We start from the raw sequence: 23,284 nt of genomic DNA, 5'->3' as shown, positions 1-23,284 counted from the left end.
TGTAGTTGTGTTCATATAGTTTCTGTGTTTGTCTCGGGAGGTAGATTCCTAGGTATTTTATTTTGTCTAAGGTGATTTTGAATGGGATTTCTCTTTCTAGTTTTTGCTGCTGAGCTGTGTTGGAGATATATAGAAAAGCTGATGATTTATGTGGGTTTATTTTGTATCCTGCAACTTTGCTAAAGTTGTTGATTATTTCAATTAGCTTTTTGGTTGAATCTCTAGGATTCTTTAAGTAGACCATCATGTCATCTGCAAAGAGTGATAACTTGGTCTCCTCCTTGCCTATTTTGATGCCTTCAATTTCTTTTTCCTCTCTAATTGCTACTGCTAGTGTTTCTAGTACAATTTTAAATAATAGAGGTGATAATGGGCATCCTTGTTTCACTCTTGATCTTATTGGGAATGCATCTAGTTTATCCCCATTGCAGATGATATTAGCTGATGGTTTTAGATATATACTGTTTATTATTTTTAGGAATGACCCTTCTATTCCTATGCTTTCTAGTGTTTTTAATAGGAATGGGTGTTGTATTTTATCAAATGCTTTTTCTGCATCTATTGAGATAATCATGTGGTTCTTGTTGGTTTGCTTGTTGATGTGGTCAATTATGTGGATGGTTTTCCTAATATTGAACCAGCCCTGCATCCTTGGTATAAATCCTACTTGATCATGGTGGATGATCTTTCTGATCACTTGCTGGAGTCTTTTTGCTAGTATCCTATTTAAGATTTTTGCATCTATATTCATTAGGGAGATTGGTCTATAGTTTTCTTTCTCTGTTTTTGACCTGCCTGGTTTTGGAATCAGTACCATGTTTGTGTCGTAAAAGGAGTTTGGTAGAACTCCCTCTTTGCTTATCCTGAGCTCTTATTTTTAAGGGCAAAATCTTCTCTGTCACCTCCCCTAAGTCCTTACATCTACCAATCACTGTAGATGTTTCTAAAGGACCCCCCATTTTGAATTCACAGCTGAGTACTTTTAATCTCTTTAGTAAGTCAGAAAAAAAATGCTGCTGTGTTGACAAATTTCATTAAGAAAAAACCTCTGAATAAGTTATCACCCTTTTAGGTTTAAGTAGTTTACAAGTTGCCCCACCTTTATAGGTACTTAGTATCCCATTGTATCAATTCTAAAATAGTCATGACTCAAAGAACTTCCTGTCCCTTCCATAAGCATGGATCAAAGCACTTTCATTATTCTCAAGGAGCTCTCTGTCCTAAAGCAGTCCTAAGTAGGGTGGAGTAGGGATATTCCCAAGGCAAGGAGCCCTCACATTCAAGTAGAATTCTCACTATCTGCTAGAGAATTTTTTTAAGTAGAAGATTCCCAATGGGGGAAACCCCTAACATTCATAAGTCTGAGAAATTTTGAGGTTTACAAAGGGAGCAAAAAAGTTCCCACCCAAACTTGAGTTGATCTACCCTCCCCCACCATACCTACAGAGCCAGAGTTAAAGTCAGTTGCCCCAGAATCAACGAGTGAGTGAGGGGCACCCCTGGAGTGAGCAAGGGGCAGCTCTAGGTCTTGGGAGCTGACTAAGACCATCAAAGACTTACCCCTGAGAGCAGTAACACCCGAAACCCTGGCAGGCGGGCAAGGGAACTCAGATCTTGGGTGCTCAGAACCAGCGCATCATAATCAACGAGTGTGAGAATGGCACCCCTGGAGTGAGCAAGGGGGCACCTATAGGTCTTGGGAGCTGACTAAGACCACCAAGGACTTACCCCCTGAGAGCAGTAACACCCGAAACGCTGGCAGGCAGGGGAGCACAAACCTTGGGTGCCTCTGGGAAAGTAGCGCAGCTGTGGAAAATCAAGAGTTTGCCCCAGACAAAAGCCTTGCTCATTAGATCCATACATAGAGAGCCAACCCTCCTCACTCAGATTTCTGACTGGAAAGGGAAGGAAAAACCATAGAGATAGCAAACAGTGCCAGGAACAACTTCCCAACACCAAGAAAAGCAAGAAGAAGGGCTTGATTTTGGATAATTTTTTATGGAGGAAAAATACAGACTACAGAGGAAATAGCAGAAGAAACCCAAATAAATGCTTCAAAACCTTCTAAAAGAAATGGAAATTGTCCACAAGCTCTTGAAGAATTTAAATTGGAGGTTATCAAAAAGATGGAAGCTTTCTGGCATGAAAAATGGGAAATAATGCAAAGAGAATACAACAATCTGAGGGACAAGAACTCCCAATTGGAGAAACAGCTGGAAGCCTCAAAAAGCAGGATAGACAAAACTGAAAAGGAAAACCAGTCTTTAAAGACCAGAATTAGGCAACTGGAAGACAATGATCTTGCAAAACAGCAAGAATTAATAAAGCAAAGTCAAAAGATGAACATATTAGAAGAAAACACAAAATATCTCACTGATAAGGTGATAGATCAGGTAAACAGAGTAAGGAGAGACAATCTGAGAATCACTGGTCTACCTGAAAAGCCAGAAATAAACAGAAATCTTGACATCATAATACAAGAAATCATCCAAGAAAACTGCCCTGATATTCTAGAACAAGGGGGCAAAATAGACATTGAAAGAATTCATAGAACACCCTCTACACTAAATCTCCAAAAGAAAACTCCTAGGAATGTAATTGCCAAATTCCAAAGCTTTCAAGCTAAAGAGAAAATCCTACAAGAAGCCAAAAAGAGACAATTCAAATACCAAGGAGCACCAATCAGGATCACACAAGACCTGGCAGCTTCCACACTGAAGGATCGCAAGGCCTGGAACATGATATTCAGAAAGGCAAGAGAACTGGGTCTTCAACCAAGAATCATCTATCCATCAAAACTGACTATATACTTTCAGGGGAAAGTATGGGCAGTCAACAAAATAGAAGATTTCCAAGTATTTGTAAAGAAAACACAATAACTCAGGGGGAAAATTTGATATCCAAACACAAAGAGCAAGAGAAACATGAAAAGGTAAATATGAAAGAAAGAGAAAAGGAGAAAAATGTTTTTTTTCTTTATTTAAACTCTTATAAGAGCTACAATTAGATCAAATTATATATATTAACATATGGGGAAAATGTTATTTGTAAAGCTCAAAAATTGTATTCATAATTATAGTAATTAGAATAATGACTCATAGGGGAAAGATTGGAGCATTAAGAGCTAGAAGATGATATGTGCAAAAAGAAAAAAGAAAAAGTGTGTGTGGGGGAATCGATGATGGTACCAAGAGTACTTGAAGAAATAGAAATAAAATAAATATAATAATCTTTTTCACACAAAGATACACATGGGAAGGGGAGGGGAAGAATACTCTTATAAGAAAGAGAGGAAGAGAGTGCTAATAGGTAATACTTAAACCTAACTCTCAGTGAAATCAACTCTGAGAGGGAAGAGCATCTAGATCCATTGGAATCCTGAATTCTATCTAATCCTACAGGGTAAGGGAGAAGGGTAAACTAAGGGGGGTAAGGGGAGGGAGTACAAAAAGGGAGGGTAGGAGAGGGGAGAGGGAACTTAACAGACCCTAAAAAAAAACAACAAGAAGGGAACAAAAAGGGAGGGACCAGAAAGGGAAGCATATCAAGGGAGGGAATTAAGGGGATTGATTAAAAGTAAACCACTGGTTTAAAAGGTTATAGCAAAAGAAGAAAGGACAGAACTAGGAGAGGATATCAAAATGCTAGGGAATTCAAAAGTGACAATCATAACTTTGAATGTAAATGGGATGAACTCACCCATAAAATGTAGACAAATAGGAGCATGGATTAGAATCCAAAGGAAACACACCTGAGGTGGGTAGATATTCACAAGCTCAGTATTAAAGGTTGGAGCAAGACCTATTGGGCCTAAACTGATAGAAAGAAGGCAGGAGTTGCAATCATGATATCTGACAAAGCAAAAGCAAAAATAGACCTGATCAAAAGGGATAGGGAAGTTAAATATATTCTGTTAAAAGGGAGTATAGACAATGAGGAAATATAAGTAATCAACATGTATGCACCAAATGGCATAGCATCCAAATTCTTAATGGAGAAACTAGGAGAATTGAAGGAGGAAATAGACAGTAAAACCATATTAGTGGGAGACTTGAACCAACCACTATCAAATTTAGATAAATCAAACCAAAAATAAATAAGAAAGAGGTAAAAGAGGTGAATGAACCCTTAGAAAAATTATAGTTAATAGACATATGGAGAAAAATAAATAAGGACAAAAAGGAATACACCTTCTTCTCAGCACCACATGGCACATTCACAACAATAGATCATACACTAGTTCACTGAAACATGGCACTCAAATGCAGAAAAGCAGAAATAATACATGCAACATTTTCAGATCATAAAACAATAAAAATATTGATCAGAAAGGGTATATGGAGAGCCAAATCAAAAATTAATTGGAAATTAAATAATATGATTCTCCAAAATCAGTTAGTTAGAGAACAAATCATAGAAACAATAATTTCATTGAGGAAAATGACAATGATGAGACATCCTTTCATACCTTATGGGATGTGGCCAAAGCAGTATTCATGGGAAAATGTATATCCTTGAGTTCATATATTCACAAATTAGGGAGGGCAGATGTTAATGAATTGGACATGCAAATCAAAAAACTTGAAAGCGAACAAATTAAAACCCCCCAGAAGAAAACCAAATTAGAGATCCTAAAAATTAAGGGATAAATCAATAAAATCAAAAGTGACAGAACCACTGAACTAATAAATGACTAGAAGCTGGTATTTCGAAAAAACAAACAAAATAGACAAAGTACTGGTCAATCTAATTAAAAAAAGGAAACAAGAAAACCAAAATAACAGTATCATAGACGAGAAGGGGAACCTCACCTCCAATGAAGAGGAAATTAAGGCAATCATTAAAAACTATTTTGCCCAACTATATGGCAATAAATATGCCAATCTAGGTGATATGGATGAATATTTACAAAAATATAAATTGCCTAGATTAACAGAAGAAGAAATAGAATTCTTAAATAATCCCATATTGGAAAAAGAAATTGAACAAGCTATCAAAGAACTCCCCAAGAAAAAAATCCCCAGGGCCTGATGGATTCACAAGTGAATTCTATTATACATTCAAAGAACAGCTAATCCCAATACTATACAAACTATTCGACATAATAAGCAAAGAGGGGGTTCTACCAAATTCCTTTTATGACACAAATATGGTACTGATTCCAAAGCCAGGCAGGTCAAAAATGGAGAAAGAAAAACTACAGACCAATCTCCTTAATGAACATAGATGCAAAAATCTTAAATAGGATATTAGCAAAGAGACTCAAGAAAGTGATCAGGAGGGTTATTCACTATGATCAGGTAGGATTTATACCAGGAATACAAGGATGGTTCAATATTAGGAAAACCATCCACATAATTTACCATATCAACAAGCAAACCAACAAAAACCACATGATTACCTCAATAGACGCAAAAAAGCCTTTGACAAAATACAGCATCCATTCCTATTGAAAACACTAGAAAGTATAGGAATAGAAGGGTCTTTCCTAAAAATAATAAACAGTATCTATTTAAAACCATCAGCCAACATCATCTGCAATTGGGATAAACATTCCCAATGAGATCAGGAGTGAAACAAATATGCCCATTATCACCTCTCTTATTTAAAATTGTACTAGAAACACTAGCAGTAGCAATTAGAGAAGAAAAAGAAATTGAAGGTATTAAAATTGGCAACAAGGAGACCAAGCTATCACTCTTTGCAGACGATATGATGGTCTACTTAAAGAATACTAGAGAATCAACTAAAAAGCTAGTCAGATAATCAACAAATTTAGCAACGTTGCAGGATACTAAATAAACCCACATAAGTCATCAGCATTTCTCTATATATCCAACACATCACAGCAGCAGGAATTAGAATGAGAAATTCCGTTCAAAATCACCCTAGACAATATAAAATACTTAGGAAACTATCTCCCGAGACAAAGACACAAACTATATGAACACAACTACAAAACACTTTCCACACAATTAAAATTCGATCTGAGCAATTGGAAAAACATTAACTGCTCATGGGTAGGACGAGCTAACATAATAAAAATGACCATCCTACCCAAACTTATCTATTTATTTAATGCCATACCCATCGAACTTTCAAAAAATTTCTTTACTGAATTAGAAAAAACCATAACAAAGTTCATTTGGAACAACAAAAGATCAAGGATATCCAGGGAAATAATGAAAAAAAAATGCAAAGGAAGGTGGCCCTGCAGTACCAGATGTCAAACTATACTATAAAGCACTGGTCATCAAAACAATTTGGTACTGGCTAAGAGACAGAAAGGAGTATCAATGGAATAGACTTGGGGTAAGGGACCTCAGCAAAACAGTCTATAAAAAACCCAAAGACCCCAGATTCTGGGACAAAAATCCACTACTCAACAAAAAGTGCTGGGAAAATTGGAAGACAGTGTGGGAAAGATTAGGTTTGGATCAACACCTCACACCCTACACCAAGATAAACTCAGAATGGGTGAATGACTTGAACATAAAGAAGGAAACTATAAGTAAATTAGATGAACACAGAATAGTATACATGTCAGATCTTTGGGAAGGGAAAGATTTTAAAACCAAGCAAGACTTAGAAAGAGCCACAAAATGTAAAATCAACAATTTCGATTACATCAAATTAAAAAGTTTTTGTACAAACAAAACCAATGTAAACAAAATCAGAAGGGAAATAAACTGGGAAACAATCTTCATAACAAAAACCTCTGTTTAATTACTCAAATTTACAAAGAACTAAATCAGTTGTACAAAAAATCAAGTCATTCTCCAATTAATAAATGGTCAAGGGACATAACAGGCAATTCTCAGTCAAAGAAATCAAAACCATTAATAAGCACATGAAAAAGTGTTCTAAATCTCTTATAATCAGAGAGATGCAAATCAAAACAATGCTGAGGTATCACCTCACACCTAGCAGATTGGCTAACATGACAGCTATGGAAAGTAATGAATGCTGGAGGGGATGTGGTAAAATTGGGACATTAATTCATTGCTGGTGGAGTTGTAAATTGATCCAACCATTCTTGAGGGCAATTTGGAATTATGCCCAAAGGGCAATAAAAGACTGTCTGCCCTTTGATCCAGCCATAGCACTGCTGGGTTCGTACCCCAAAGAGATAATAAGGAAAAAGACATGGACAAAAATATTCATACCTGCACTCTTTGTGGTGGCAAAAAATTGGAAAATGAGGGGATGCCCCTCAATTGGGGAATGGCTGAACAAATTGTGGTATATGTTGGTGATGGGATACTATTGTGCTCAAAGGAATAATAAAGTGGAGGAATTCCATGGAGACTGGAACAACCTCCAGGAAGTGATGCAGAGCAAAAGGAGCAGAACCAGAAGAACATTATACACAGAGACTGATACACTGTGGTACAATGGAATGTAATGGACTCCTCCATTAGTGGTAATGCATTGATCCTGAACAACCTGGAGGGGTACAGGAGAAAAAACACTATCCACATTCAGAGGAAAAAGTGTGGGAGTGAAAACACCAAAGAAAAGCAATTGCTCAATGACATGGGTAGAAGGGGATATGATTGGGGATATAGACTCTAAATGAACATTCTAGTGCAAATACCAACAACATGGAAATGAGTTCTGAACAAGGACACATGCAATACCCAGTGGAATTGCACTTCGGATATGGGAGGGGTTGGGGAGGGAGTGTAATATTTAAAAGAGTTGGGTGTGGTAAATTGTAACATTTAAAATGGTTGAGGTTATAAACTGTAGTGATTTAAATAGTGGAAGATATAAATTGTAGTAGATATAAGAGTGGGTGAGTAAATTGTGACCGCAGAAAATATGTTTTCACTAGTGTCTTGTTTTAAACCAAATATAAGGTGGTCGCCAGGGAAATATTCCCAATTATGAATATACCCAAGTCAACTGGGTTTTATAGAGAATTTAATTAATAATACAATGAGGAATCAAAGAAAGAGAGAGAGAGAGAGAAAGGAAATAAATGAGAAAAGAATAGGCAGGCCCAGGCATCCCTGGCCAACCCAGGCCTAAGCCCTAAAAGAAAAGATCAGTCAGTCCTTATATCTTAACCACTCACCACAAGATCTATCCAAGCAAGGATTCTAGTGACACCAGGCCAGCATCATCTCAGCTGCTTTCACCAACTCAAATCTCCAATCTGAATGTTTCAGAATGAGACCCTTGAGCTCCTATCTGAGCTCCTATTTAAAGGGCATTTTCTCCTATGTCACCTCCCCTAAGTCCTTATATCTACCAATCACAGTACACAGTTTTCAAAGGACAGACCATTCTTAGTTTACACCTAAGAAGCTGTAAATTTTTGAGTAATTCACACCAGGAAAGCTCTGAGTAAGTTTCCCAGTTCTTTGTTCCTTGTAAATTCACAAGTTGCTTGACCTTTATGGGTACTTAGCAACCTTTTGTATTAGTTCTAAAAATAGGCATGGCTTAAGTACAGGTTTAAGTACTTTTCATTGTTCAGCAAGGAGTTTTTTCCCCTAAAGCAGTCTTAAGTAGGGTGGAGTAGAGGTTTTCCCATTTCTGATCTAAGTAGAGTTCTCACATTTTAGATCAAGTACCTTCATTATTTAAAATGGGGAATGGTCTTAACCAAATGTTCTAAGGTAGAGTCTGAGAATCTTTTAACATTCACAAGTCTGAGAAATATTAAGGATTACAGGAGAGAGGAATAGAAAATTATTTTTGTTACCAAGGAATAATGTTTGAAATTGACCAAATTTAAAAGAAAAAGCAACTTCAGAATGAAAAAAAGGGAAAGGTTGGAATTCTACTCTGGAGCTCAGAGAATCAGTTCTTAAGAACCATATATCTCAAAGTCAAAGTTAGATGACTTTATCTGTAATATTTCAACCCTTTCAAGTTAAATACTTCAGTAAATCAAATAGCATTTATTAAGCATCTGCTGTGTGCCCGGGTAAGTAAAGAGGGAGACAAAGTAAAGCAAGAGACAGTTCCTGTTCTGATGGATCTCACATGTGGAGAACACATGTAGATAATTATGTACAAATACAATATATATGCAAGATAAATTGGGGGTAGTTCATAGAGAAGGCACTAAGCTTAAGGAGACTTGGGTAAGTCTAAATGTGGAACTTTAGCTAAGACTTATACTTATAAGTATAAACTTAGACTTATAAACAAATAGTTTAAGAATTAGAAAAAATTAAAGGAAGAGATTAGAGCTTCTAAACAATGAAATATGCACTTCCCACACCCAGACATCCCCGCCCCTATGTGGATTGCATAGAACGGAACTGCAAATGCCCAATGACATAGACACATATATTCCTGGCTAGAAATGATTGTCATTTATCTTTCTTGCTTAATTTAAAAGTATACCATTGGAAGAAATTTTCAAATTACTTTGATATTATTTTAGCTTTGGTTTTATTATCATTTATGAAATGCAACTGCTTCAATTAAAAGATCCCTTTGTATGTTGAATTTTGAAAAGAATAAAATTGCATTGCTTTTGATAAGAGTGGTTTTAATCAGTTAATATAACAACAAAAAAGACATCCAAAATGGTAAATTTAAAAAAGAATAATAAAAGCTTCATTGCATTTGATGTGAATGACATCTAGAAAAGGAAATTACTCAACCTCTCTCCCTCAGTCATTCAATTCTCTATGCTAATAAATACCTCTAGCACATTCCTTCAACCATATGAAATCAGCTTACTCTCTTTATCAAAACCAATGACACAGTGTGATGAACACAGAAACCCATCTTTATTGCACATTACTCTTCATCAGGCACAAACCAAAGAGGACTTCTTGCTTTTCCACACACATGACATTCGAACTCCTTTTTATATTTTGTTCTCCATACCTGAATCCCACTATCTCCTCCTCTTTGCTTCCTAAAATCCCTAGTTTCCTTTCAAAACCTATGTCAGTGAATGTATCCTCCTTAAAGCCTACCTATCCCGGAAAAGATTAACTTTTATTTACTTTATTGTTTTTTTTTAATCTATACTTATTCATGTACATGTTATCTCCTTTGAAAGACTAGAAGCTCTTGAGGGCAAAAACAATTGTTTTTGTTTTTCTCTCCATTGGCTATATAAAAATCATAAATGATTCTTGATTACACTACTATGCTCCTGGTCCCACTGCAGCAGTCCTTTCTTTTTCTATTACAGAAATTCAAAAAGTTAATTTGAATGGCATAAACTCTAGTTGTACAACAAATTTGCTTCCTTAATGTTGTTTGGTTGATATTGATCTCCTATTTTTACCACTTCCTCTTGTTCTCCAATTTTTGCTTTTTTTTTTTTTTTTTTAGCTTCCCACAATGGCAGAGCTATGCCCCACACACTATGAGCTGACAACCTTGGATGAGGAGAACTTATGGGAAATAATGGAGAACCACCGACATAAGATTGTCCACAATGTCTACCCCAATCGACTGACTCCTTACCTGCGACAAGCCAAGGTGCTGGATCAACTGGATGAGGAAGAAGTTCTGCACAGCCCCAAGTTCACTAACAATGCCATGAGAGTAGGTGAGAATCTGGGAATGAGTTAACTCTTACAAGTCAAGTCAAGTCCATAAGGATTTATTGTGTTTTTTGTGGCCTAGCATTGGGCTCTACAGTTCAGATCAGTCCATGGAATTATTATCATCCCAGGTTCATAATTGGAGCATCTGGACATGATGATGGGGAAGGGATGGAAATCTTTGAGCACAAGAATTCTGGGGACATGGCTTCCAGGAATTGGTAGCATATTTTGCATTAGATTCAAGGTGGTTAAGACCACAAACAGAAAAGCTGCCCATTTCTGCCTGAAAAAATATAGTCTTCTAGACAAATGCCCAAATATCTTGGAGGTATTTTAGCCTCTACACACCTGGGTCAATGGCATAAACAGATGATGATTCATTAGGGAGTGGGCATTATTTATTTTTGATAGGGACATTTAGGAGTCTTGTAAATGGAGTGTCTATATTCTTTCTTGCAAGGCCTTGTGTGGGTTTAACGTGACTATTACCATATTTTCCTCCCCATAAAATCTGAAGATACAGCTTTTAGCATAATTTAACATATATTTGCATGTTTATTAGCACAATTTTGCAGAAAGACCAAATATATGCTGAATAAGCTTAAGTAATAGAATCTACAGTGATTGGATCCAGGCCTGATGCTGAGGGTCATCTGCAAATCTGAAAAAATTTCCACGGACTCCTTATAGTTTGAAATGAAGATCAAAAAAATAGCAGAGCAAATGAGAAAATGTTGTAAACCTATTTCATCTAGACTGGAGGCTCATCTCTAGAGGGTTAGGAGGTCCTAAAATCTGACCTAGAGCTCTCCCATTAGTGAAAAAGAAATGGGGATTTGAAAAGAATATAAGGTAAAGAAAAAAGGATTTGACTTGGAATCAGAGGTTCTGGGTTTGATTTTTAGCTCTGCTACACATTACCTTTATGAATTTGGGAAAATCACTTTATCTTGAAGAACCAGCTCCTATGCCCTTCCCTGATCCCCTCGCCCCTAGACCCCCTGCAGGCAAGTCACCACACCCTGTATACCCCTTCCCTGACCCCCTAGAGGCCCTGCAGTCAAGTTACTGAAGAGCCAGTGATCATACCCTGGAATGTGCTAGGGACTGATAAGGACTCAACCCACAAGACTTTTTGATCCATGACCTAACCCCACCTAGGGCCTCCCAACTTTTCTGAGGATATAAATAGAACTAGGCACCAGGAGTCAACACTTGACTGCAAGGACCTAACCCTACCCAACTGTTCTGATAAGATGTCCTCTTCTGCAACTCAAACCTACCCTATATAATCCTTCTCTCCCCTTCGTTCAGGGCCCTATCTGCCTTGGAGGTGGTGGGACCCAAGCTCATTCAGGGTTCCATCTGCCTAGGAGGCTGTTGGACCCAAGCTCAAGCTTGTAATAAAGAAGTACCTCTTGCTTTTACATTATCCTGTGTGCCTCCTAATTTGGGAAACCAGAACCAGGTCTAACATATGGGGGCTCGTCCCGGGAGTTCCTGACTGGACCGTGCACAAATAGAGGTACTGGTTCGGAGTGTGAAAGGGTCAGAGAATGTGTGGGTGATGTGTGACTGAATGTGCAAATGGCCTTTTATGAGGGGCTGGCCGACTCTTTTTTTTTTTAACATTATTTTATTTGATCATTTTTATACATTATTCATTGGAAACAGAGATCATTTTCTTTTCCTCCCCCCCCTCCTCCCACCACTCCTCCCCTAGCCAACGCAGGATTCCACTGGGTATCACATATGTCCTTGCTCCAAGCCCATTTCCTTGTTGTTGGTATTTGCATTAGGGTGCTCATTTAGCGTCTCTCCTCAATCATTTGGGGCTGGCCGACTCTTAAGGGCATGCAGTTTAGTAATCGGGAGATTCCATGCTCTGCGGATTATATAGTGATGACCTATGCCAAGTCCCAAGGCTAAAGTCTCCTGTCCTACCTGTGTGTGAGTGTGGACTGGCTGTGTCCCATGAGGGGCCAGGCCAGAAAGGCTGTGAAGTGATTGGGTGAATTTGTGTTACTGCCAGGAATTTTTGTCTGTGGCACCTGGAGGATTTCTGCCTTAAATATCAGGGGGGGCCAGAAAATCCTTGTTTTTGCCCAGAGGATTCTGCCTGAAATATCAGGGGGGGGCAGAAAATCCTTGTTTTTGCCTGGAGGATTTCTGCCCGAAATAAGGGGGGGTCAGAAATTCTTGTTTGAAACTTTTTGCTTGGAACACAGGGGGTTAAAAATCCCCTAGGGCTGGGGCTTGGAGCCCAGCTGTGAGATTCAGAAACTAGATTTCTGGGTTAACCCAGACCGGCAAACTTGACTTACCTGTTTTCTCGTAGATCAAACCAACGCAATTGGCTATCAGAAAATTAAGAGACCCTCATCTCTTCCTGTTTCTCCGGAGAACTTGCTGCCTGTCTCTTTGTCTGTCTTGTTCTTTTTGTTATCTGTGTCTTTGGAGCCCTAAAAATGGGCCAGGTTCCCTCTACTCCCCTGCTAGTTTTAGTTCATTGGCCTGACTTTAAAGCCAGGGCTCACAATCTTTCTGTGGAGATCAAAGGGGTTACCGACCTAGACCATCTCTGGGTCTCCTTCCTCCCGATGCTACCAAGGCTGTGGCTGTGCAGCCAGAGGTGCCTCCAATGCCTCCGCCACCTAACCCCCTCCTGCATATCAGAGGAAGAGTGGATGAGGCAGGTCCATTTCCCTTAACCCTGAGAACAACCCCCCTTCTTCCACAATGGCCCTCCCTGTATGATTCCGGGGTTCTTTTGTTTGTTTGTTTTACCTGTTTTCTCTCATGTTAAATAATTGAGCACCATCAAGGGAAAAAATGAGGAAATTGGCTTTTTGATACCCTAAATTCTAACACCAGGTAGCAATTGGACATATCTTAGAAGAAAGAGGGCATAATATGGATAGAAGCCCCTTACTCTTTGCTTGGATTTTAAGGCAAGGGTCTGCCAAGAAATCCAGGCAGAGATAAGAATAACAGTGCCTGGAAGCTATCAGTTCACTGATCAGTTCTGTCTACATACAACTTGGGAGGATTGCTAATGATTTTGATATGGTTCAAATGTAATTTCGTGTATTGTGGTAACTGTCAGTTAAATGTGAAATGTTACCCAGATTTTCTTGTTAGAAGTTTTGTTTTGTTAGATCTTGCAATGCACAATGGCTTTAGTGAATTTGAGAATTGTCTAAATGTGATTGATAGCAAGCCTGACACAGAGAGGGAATGTTTTATTCTATGAGGACAGAAATTATACTGGCCATTTTTGTAAAAGTCTTCCAGAAAAAGTTGTTATGTTGTTGAAAAGAACTTATTCTAGAATTTAAACTTGGGATTTTTCAAATCAGAGGTTATGTTAATGTATGTGCTGTCAGAACTAGCAACAAGAAATCACATGACACACATCAAGTTTTTAAAGTGGTTAATCTGTGCATGGGATTTAATAACACAAGTATTTTGCAAAAGAGGGAATTTCTAAATGGTGTTGTCTTTGACTAAGGCTATATGAATTGTTTTAAATAAATATGTGTGTGTGTGTGTGTGTGTGTGTGTGTGTGTGTGTGCGTGCACAATGTATAGGAAGGAATTTGTGATCAAAGGGGTTACTGACCTGGACCATCTCTGGGATCTAGAGATGAACATATATTCAGGTACAAATTATGTGTACATTTTGTACTATAGAAAGAATTAAGTTTTCCATCTAAAAAGTTTAAGGGCATATGATATGCAAACTGTGTGTCCTTAACAAGACAAGTTTGACCAGCATTGAAATCAAGAAGGACTTGTCATCAGGATTAAATACAATTCAGTACAGTACCTTTCTTCTACTTACAATAATGGTAAAGAGGAGAAGCCAGAAGAAATAAGAGTAATGGATAGAGTTACTATTTGATACTATTAATTCTAGTGTGAAATAGATACAACAAATTATAAATTAGAATAATGTTGATGGAATTTAATCAGGTATGTGGTAATGTTTTGATCTAAAAGAAAACTAAACTGGAGGTTCTATTCTACTTTAGACAGAGGTTTGAGAGGAGTACAGGTAAATGCTTTGCACTTCAGTTTGGTTACACACTGAAATGTTGCTAAAGGACTTAATCAAAGTTATTTGGAAGTTATGGAGTTCAAACTATAATCCACTGAGAGTAAATTATTATGAAGGGGGTTTGATATATTCAAAATTTTAAATTATAGTAAGATCACTGGTTAAAGAAGGATGGGACAAGGTTAAAACCTAAATCGAGCCAAGCCGCCTTAGGATAAATTGCTCACAAGCTATTACCCCTTCCTTGCACAGGAAGGAGAAAGAAGTACTTATGATTGTTCCACACTGATACTTAGGGGCTGAAATAGGGACCTCACAGAGTTGACAACCACTGTGTGATAGAACTTAAAGATGACTAGGGAGGTGAAAGAGATCAGATAGATGCTCTACTCTTATAAATGCATCCCTGACCTAGGGGTAATTTCTAAAATTAATGTATGTATTGTGGGAAAATCACATATGATTCTATAATTTCTCTGGACAGTTACCCTGACGTGATTCCCGTATGGCCTTGTCTTAGTCTTTCAGATGGCCTAGGTCTAAGAGATGATACAGCTCTGATCTATATTACTAGGGAGCTACACAATTCAGCACTCATGTTCTTTATTTCAGGTTTTTGTGACTAAAGTGTGATATGTAAATTTTTGCCAAAATACATAAGAATGATTGAGTGATCAGCCTTGTAGGTATATAAAAGGCTTGTTTGAGGGTATGGAAATTTGTTTCTGTACTGCTGGTAAGCAGAATTTCTCTGAGCTGTAATGGGTGAGTCTAGTCTTTTAAGGAAAAAGAAGGCTTCTGGGATCTAATGGTGACAAAGTACACCAAGGACAGAGAATGTCCTGGAATGATTACAGAGGCATGTTCTGGGCTCACCTAGGAATGGACCTTTTCTGACCATCTAGGCTGTTAGTCCTTGAGTAATACAATGATGGCATGATCCAATGATAGCTTTGGCCTGTACATGAAGCCCTCACTATGTGTCCCTTGGGGCATGAGGAAATATTTTCCCTGTCGGCCTTTTACTTTGTGACAAATTCCCATAATCAGCACATGATGCAAATTGTAAAATTAAAGTTTACATTTCTTCAAACAGCCTATTAGGTTAATAACTGAAAATTCTCAAATTGTTAGGGAACATACTTTGAGAAGTAGGTGAAGTTTATTAATAGATGGCTTGTATTTGTAGCCTTAATTTACCACAGTTGAAGTTTGGATCTTGAGCTTGGAAGTATAGCTCAAAGCTTTTTTGAATTTCCCCCAGAATTTGGGGTAAAGAAATTCATCTGTAAAATATTGTTACTCAAGTGTTTATAGATGACATATAAATGCAAATGTTTGCAAAAGGATATTCTTTAACAGAAACATCACATACCAACTCTGCAGACAACTCAGGAATCCAATTTCCTAAAAGGATCTATTCCTGTCAGAAGATGATTTCTGAAGAAGTCTGGTGGCTAAGATACCCAAATGCAAATGTGTAATATCAGTGACTATTGTACTAATTTTCTGTTTCTATCTGGTGCTTCTATCTGGCCCTTTCTTACACAGGAGTAATGAAAGGACAGTATGATCCCCTTCCAGTGACCCTTAGATTGCAGTTTTCACCTCAAGACCCTCCACCCTCATGGAAAAATAAGTTTTCTTATTTTATTTATTCTGTAGTGAGACTAGTCTATGCTCCTAGCTATGAAATTGTCTTCCTGTTTCATTAGGATACTTGCTTGATGTGCTGAAGACACGAGGAAAAACTGGTGCCATCGCCTTTGTGGAAAGCTTAAAGTTTCATAATCCTGACATTTACACCCTGGTCACTGGACTAGAACCTTCTGTTGACTCTGGCAGTTTCCGTGGTAAGATATGGGGCTTTCTCAAAGATCATACTTAAGGGGAACTTCCTAAGAATCTATTAGATGCAAGTTATATCCTTTTTTCCAAAGCATGACAATAGGAAAATACCTTCTCTGCAAGACCTATTCTATTAGTAAACCAACCCAAGTATCATAGGCAGGATCATAGAATTAGAGCTGGAAGGAACCTCAGAGATCATCTATTCCAATTTACAAAATTTATATAGGAGGAAACTGAGGACCAGAGAAGTTAAATGACTTGTTCAAGGTCACCCAGGTAGTAAATTGCAGAGTTGGGATTCAAACACATGTTGTCTGACTCCAAATTGAAGGTTGAAAGGCTAGTAGGCAGTGAAGTAGAGAGTGTGATGAACTTGAAGTCCAGAAGACCTGAGTCAAATGCAGCTTCGGGTACTATGTGATGCTAAACAAGCCACTTAACCTCTGTCTGCCTCAAATGTATCAACTGTAAAATGGAGATAAAAAGAGAACCCACCTTCAAGGACTGTTGTAAGGGTCAAATGTAAAATATTTGTAAAGTGTTTTGCAAACCTTAAGTCTCAATATAAACATTAGATTATTATTATGATCATTATTTCCATCATATGTCAATTTTGTTTTTCTTTAAAACAAGGAATTTGAACCTACATTAATAATTTTGCCCCTTCTATAATAAATATTCTAGGAGTAAAGGAAGACAACTTTCTGGCAAATTACCCTTATGATAAGAGCATGGGAGAAAATCTTTGTTGAGGCAAGTTGGGTAACATTATCTTTTGCATACTTACTCTGAGCACCAGAGACATAGAAAGAAAAAGAACTCAATCCTTGCTTTTGAGTTGGTTAGCAAACCTCCCCACTCCACAGCTGTTGTGAGGAGGGGAGAGACAACTGTGATGATTAAAATAGTGGGAGTTATAAACTGTGGCAGATAAAAGAGTGGTTGCCTTAAATTGTGACCGCAGAAAATATGTTTCAAGACCATGTCTTGTTTTAAATCAAATATAAGGTGGTCACCAGGGGAAAATTCCCAATTATTAAATATACCCAAGTCAGCTGGGTTTTATAGAGATTTTAATTCATACAAATGAGGAATTAAAGAAAGGGAGAGAGAGAGAAAAAGGAAATAATGAGAAAAATATAGGCTGGCCCAGGCCGGCCCTGGCCAACCCAGGCCCAAGCCCTAAGAGAAAGATCAGTCAGTCTTTTATCCACTCACCACAAGATTTTTCCAAGCAAGGATTCTAGTGTTCAGAGAGACACCAGTTCAGCTTTGGCCAGCTGCCATCTCCAGAGAGAGAATCTCTGAGACTTCTCTTCTGAGACTGACCCGAGAGTCAGCTTTTCATCTCCTTTTAAAGTGAATTTTCTCCTATGTCACCTCCCCTAAGTTCTCATATCTACCAATCACAGTAGATGTTTTCCAAAGGACAGACCATTCTTAATTCACACCTAAGAAGGCTTGAACTTTTGGTTAAGTTCACATCTGAAAAACCTCTGAGTAAGTTTCCCACCTCTTTGAATTTACAAATTCACAAGTTGCCTGACCTTTATAGGTACTTAGCACCCTTTTGTATTAGATCTAAAAACAGGCACAGCTTAAGAACTTTTGCCTTACTATAAATATGGGTTTAAGTATTTTTCATTGTTCAGCAAGGAGTTTCTTACCCTAAAGCAGGCTTAAGTAGGGGTAGAGTAGAGGTCTCACATTCCTGATCTAAGTAGAGGTCTCACATTCCTGATCTGAGTTCCTTCATTGTTTAAAATGGGGAATGGTCTTAACCAAATCTTATGAAGTAGGGTCTGAGAATTTTTAAGGTTCACACAACAAGAGGTCTCAGGCATTCAGGAAGGGACAATATTTAAGGATGGGGGTTGTGGGGTTGGTGATCCTCCTGAAAATGGAAAAAGAGATTACAAACAAGATCTTATAATTTTGCAAATAGCTCCTTGATTCTTTTGCTCACCTAAGTCAAGTTTAATTTAAATGTAGTTAATAAAAAAGAAGTTTTACTAATTTTTGTGTCCTTTAGCTAGCAAAACAGTTGAGCCATTTAGATGTTCTCTCTCAATTATCTGTTGCTAATAAAGAGGAGCAAGGCCTAGATAATTATAAATAGTAGATAGTACAAAAATCCTATATATTTTACTTTGCAAAATATGTGTATGTATATATATGCACATAATATGTAATGCATATATTAGATTTATACTCATATATGAGCATACTCATATACTCATAAAATGAGTTTGCATTTACTTATATACTATTGCACAATCATAAAACACAATTTAACACAATAATAAAATATGCTTCCTCATAACATTAATATAATATATTTATATTACAATGAACTTGCATTCTCTAAATGGGCACCTATTGATGACAGGTGACAATGACCTGAAAATGTGGTGTTTGTCAGGAGAAAACCAACTTGAGACTGACATTTTGTCATAATGTTGTGGGGGTGAAGAGGTGCACCCCTGAGATTCGGGAAGGATACCTTTTGCAAGAATTCAAGACTCCAAAACTTAGCTTAAAAATAAAAAGATAAATTTATTAATTTAGAGAGAAATGTTGAGAATGGCCAGGAGGATAGTATAGGTGGAACAGCAAGATGGAAGACTGTTCCTTGGGAGGACAGCATGAATGGAAAAGGTGTCCCCCAGATGACATCAGTTCTGGGGATTTTATACTCTTTACAACAGATGCTGTGTCATGGTGTGGACATGGCCAAGAGTGGTAAACCCTCGGGCATTCAGCCAGGGGTTTGGTTATCTGACTGGGGTCTGCCTGGAGACATAGGGAATGACCCTCATAAAAGATTCTTTAGTTTTAGGGAACAGACAGATGTCTGAGATGTAGTGTGATAGAATCGAGGTGATGGAGGTACATCTCTCTGTCCATCTTAAATCTAAAGGAGGATCAAAGGAAGACAATCATGTCAGGGTCTTATAGGGGCCATTGGATGTTTTAGGCTAGGAGTCACGAGGATTCCTTAGGAGCAAAGAAATTTCCCTGATAATAGTTTACCCATGTTTTTGGGGATACAGTGCCATGTCAATAAATGATCCATAGCATGAATAATCTACAAATAAGGGATTATAATTATTTAATTAAACTTCACAGTTACAGGGTGTAGGCTGTCTCTTCTGAATTTTCTTGACATTTATAAAATTAACGCATATTTATTAAGCACCTGTAGTATGTAACATACTATGCTAAGCTTGGAGAAACAAAGATGAAAATCAATACTGTCCCCTCCTTCAAGAAATATCCAATATTATACTTAACGTAAGACATATACATACTCAAATATGTTTCAAGATGTAAAAGAAGTAAAGGCAGAGAATGGACAAAATGCTGTAAGAAATATTTGTCATGGAAAAAGTTCTACAATTTGCTAAGTTCAGGATACATATCAGATTTATTATTATTTCAATTATTTCAATATTATTTCATAATATTATTATTTCAAGCCAGGGAGAAGCTTCAGTTGATTGACAGTTTATTGTCTGCCAATACACAAGCCACTTTCTACTAGTATGTATTTGCAACTGCCATTGGAAGCAGCATAGAGCACTTTTTTTTCTTTCAAGGAAAGAACAGAGGCTCATTTGTTATTGGTCTCAAGGGCAAGGATCAGAGCCACTAATTTTTTTTTTTATCATGACCATTCAAGTGGATTGGAATAAAGAAAATCAAATACTGAGAAATATCTCTGCTCAGTTTTTTTTTTTTTTAAATTGAAACAGAGGCAAATTTCAAGAGAAAGTCCTTCATGTCAATAGATAGGGAAAGGGGGTCTCTTTTTGAGCCTCCATACTCCCTACTTTGAAACATTAACACTTTACTCAGACATGCATCCTGGATAGCTCTGTAAACATAGAATTAGCATATAGAAAGCAGGAGATAGGGGAGTAACTGGATGGTATTGACAGGCTTGAGGTAGCAAAGAGTTCTGGTTATGTTCTTAAAATATGAATCCACATGTTGTACTCCAAAGCACTGAGATACTGCTCTCTGGAGAACATTGGAGGCTTGCAGGATAAGGAAAAAAATGTAGAGATTATCACGTGGATGAAGTTGCAGACCTAGGATGAAATGTCTAAATCAGAGAATGGAATATGGCTTTTGTCTTTGGTTGTTATGTGAGTTAGAGGATAGAAGGCTCCTAAAGGAGGCAAATATGCCCATTTTGGGATTGTTTTCCCTTGGTCTCAATGGAGTACAGTGATGTAGAACAGAAGACAGAGGTGTCTGATTGCTTTGTAGTATGGTGTGTAGATCCATTTCTAAGGTACATGTCTTTTGGTCTTAGATGATAATATTATTGGTGATTAGTAGATCCTGAGGTCCAGCAAGGATATAGTGCATTTTTTCATTGATAGTCCTTCATGTAGACCCGGTCTCCTGGACCAGGTAGTATCATGTATGGTTCAGGAAAAATTTTTGATAACTGTTAGTGAATAGACTTAATATATTTTATGAGTGCCTGACCATGGTTCTTCATGGTCTCATCTGTTTATTGGAGATCTGTTTGGAATGGGGTGACTGGAGGTCAAAGCGCCATTCACAACAGATGCATCTGAGGCTCTGCTTTCTGTTTGCAGATTTTTTGATACACATTAGAGTGATAGAAAGATCATCTGGTCACTTAAACCCAGCATTAGCACAAATCACACCTTTGCTATCTTATTTTTAAGAATTCCATTTTGTCATTTTGCTCCTTGTAGACTCAGGATACAGTAGGCAATGAAAATGCTGTTAGGACTTCAAAGCCTTGAAAATTTCCTTTGAAATTTGTCCTATACAATGAATGTCTCTGTCACTGTTGATAGAGACATAAAAAATAAATTCCTTTTTAAATATTTTAGTAAGTTTAACAGTATAGTTTTCTTTCAAAGGAAAGCTTCAGTCCATCTTGAATCAAAAAATTATAAGTGAATATTCAAAAGAATATCATTTTAAAAAATATTTCTATAGTGGAAGATTAGCAGTTCCTGTCACTTTCATATTTTCCCATATGTTATGTATTTCCCTGACATACAGGGACAGTTCAAGCAATAATGTTGAATTTTGAAAGGAAATTTGAGGCAATTAATATCTTCTGTTTCAATCACAATCATTACCCCTTTGCTCATGGAATAGCTAAGTAAACTATGGTTCTGAGGAGAAGAATAGAATAAAAGGAACCCTTGGATATGTACATGTCCGTAAGTCCTCTGAGCTGGTTCATGAACTAAGATCCACCTGCTGTTTTTCTTAATGGACTTCATACCTGCCAATAGCATCTTGAGGTTACTAAATAGAAAACTGAGGCAGTTAGGTGGTACAGTGCTTGACACAGTAAATGCTATATTAGCTTAAAAGGCTAATTCTTTTAAGAAAGTTAGTCTGCTCTTGCATTTTCATCATTATAGATTTAGCCATACATAGTCAAATAGAAATTAATCATTAGGCTTTGGGAGTATTTCCTATAATAAAGGAATATACTGAATGAAGAGGAATTAAATTCAATTATAAGAGTTTTTCCCTTCCCCTTCAGCTCTGTTTAATCCAGGGTAAAAGTCATAAATCTTTCTGGAATAACCATTTGATGTGTTATAGCTCCACATTATATAAGAGGTTCAATAACCAGGCCCATGAGCTAACAGATGGGAAATGTTCCATTCAAAGACAAGCAGAACTATGGGGAAATGGGTTAGGGAATTTCGCCGTCTTTGTGAAATGATCACCCCAAGATTCCTAATAAGTTACACCTACCTAGAATTGTGTTAACATCCAGATATGTAAATACTTGTACTCTTATAGATTGCTGTTGGTATTTTTCTTTGTTTGGTGGATTGTCAATATATTAGATAAATACTTGTTCCAGTTTCAGAGTGAAATTTAGATTCTAAATTATCTATAGTTCCAAAATATTCCATCTCACACATCAAGTTGTATTGTTAATAGAAACTGAGTTGTTAGTTACTGTGATAATGTTAATAGCACAAGATATTGGGCTTATTTTTTAGCTAAAGCAAACACATAATGATGTAACACTAAATGTTGCAATAAAAACATCCATTTTTTTATACTAACTAAATCCTTATAAAATGGTTCAAAATGCCAGCTTCTTTCCTTCCAGTCTATTAGAGCCTCCTTGCATACATATTTCTCATATATATGTATCCATACATAGGTAGATAGAATATTCCACTCATAATATATTTAAAACAAAAGATCAATGAGAAATATTAGCAGGCATAAAGTTGAAATAATGACATTATGAGATTTTATAAAGATGATAGAGCTCATCAAAACCCAGAAAATAACTTATTGTTCTTTTTTAAATTCATATTTATTATGAATTTGACAAACACCAACAAATATAAGCACTTCTATATACAAAAAACAGAAAAGAATATTGTATATGTCACTATAAATGTCTATTATATACATATTTTTTAAAAGAACATGTCCAAATTAATATGGTATTTGCAACACAGTGTTGCTTACCTGCATCTCCTGCATCTCTTCTATTTTTAAAAATTACTTTGTTTTTTCTTTTTTCATATCAGTACCTCTATTCCCCAACCAATCCTCATTCCCATCTAACCCTTTCCCTACCCCTCAAAGCCATCCTTAATAACAAATAAAAAATAGTCAAGGAAAACAAATACAGGCATTAGTAATTTAAAACTTCCTCATTTTGAATTTTCAATCACTTTTTTGCCAAGAGGTAAAGAGCATGAATTATCAGGAATAATGATTGAATGTTGCCTTAGAGTTCTTAAATATTTTACATTTGCTTTCCTTCACAATATTGTAATTATCATCTATGTTATTTTCAAGGTTC

The 23,284-nt window shown here is 37.0% G+C and overlaps 1 protein-coding gene across 1 annotated transcript in view; it reads left to right on the top strand.

The window, feature by feature from the left end:
* Positions 1–23,284, top strand: part of CARD14 (caspase recruitment domain family member 14) — a 115,886-nt gene that overhangs the window by 34,204 nt on the left and 58,398 nt on the right. Inside the window, exons 2-3 of the mRNA XM_056817372.1 lie at positions 10,312–10,531; positions 16,305–16,442. Coding sequence (XP_056673350.1) covers positions 10,321–10,531; positions 16,305–16,442 — 349 coding nt within the window. The 5' untranslated portion in view covers positions 10,312–10,320. The remainder of the gene's footprint in view (positions 1–10,311; positions 10,532–16,304; positions 16,443–23,284) is intronic.

The sequence above is a fragment of the Monodelphis domestica genome, chromosome 2 (genome assembly GCF_027887165.1).
Source record: "Monodelphis domestica isolate mMonDom1 chromosome 2, mMonDom1.pri, whole genome shotgun sequence".
Taxonomy (NCBI): Eukaryota; Metazoa; Chordata; class Mammalia; order Didelphimorphia; family Didelphidae; genus Monodelphis; species Monodelphis domestica.
This window is presented reverse-complemented; position numbering and strand designations above follow the sequence as displayed.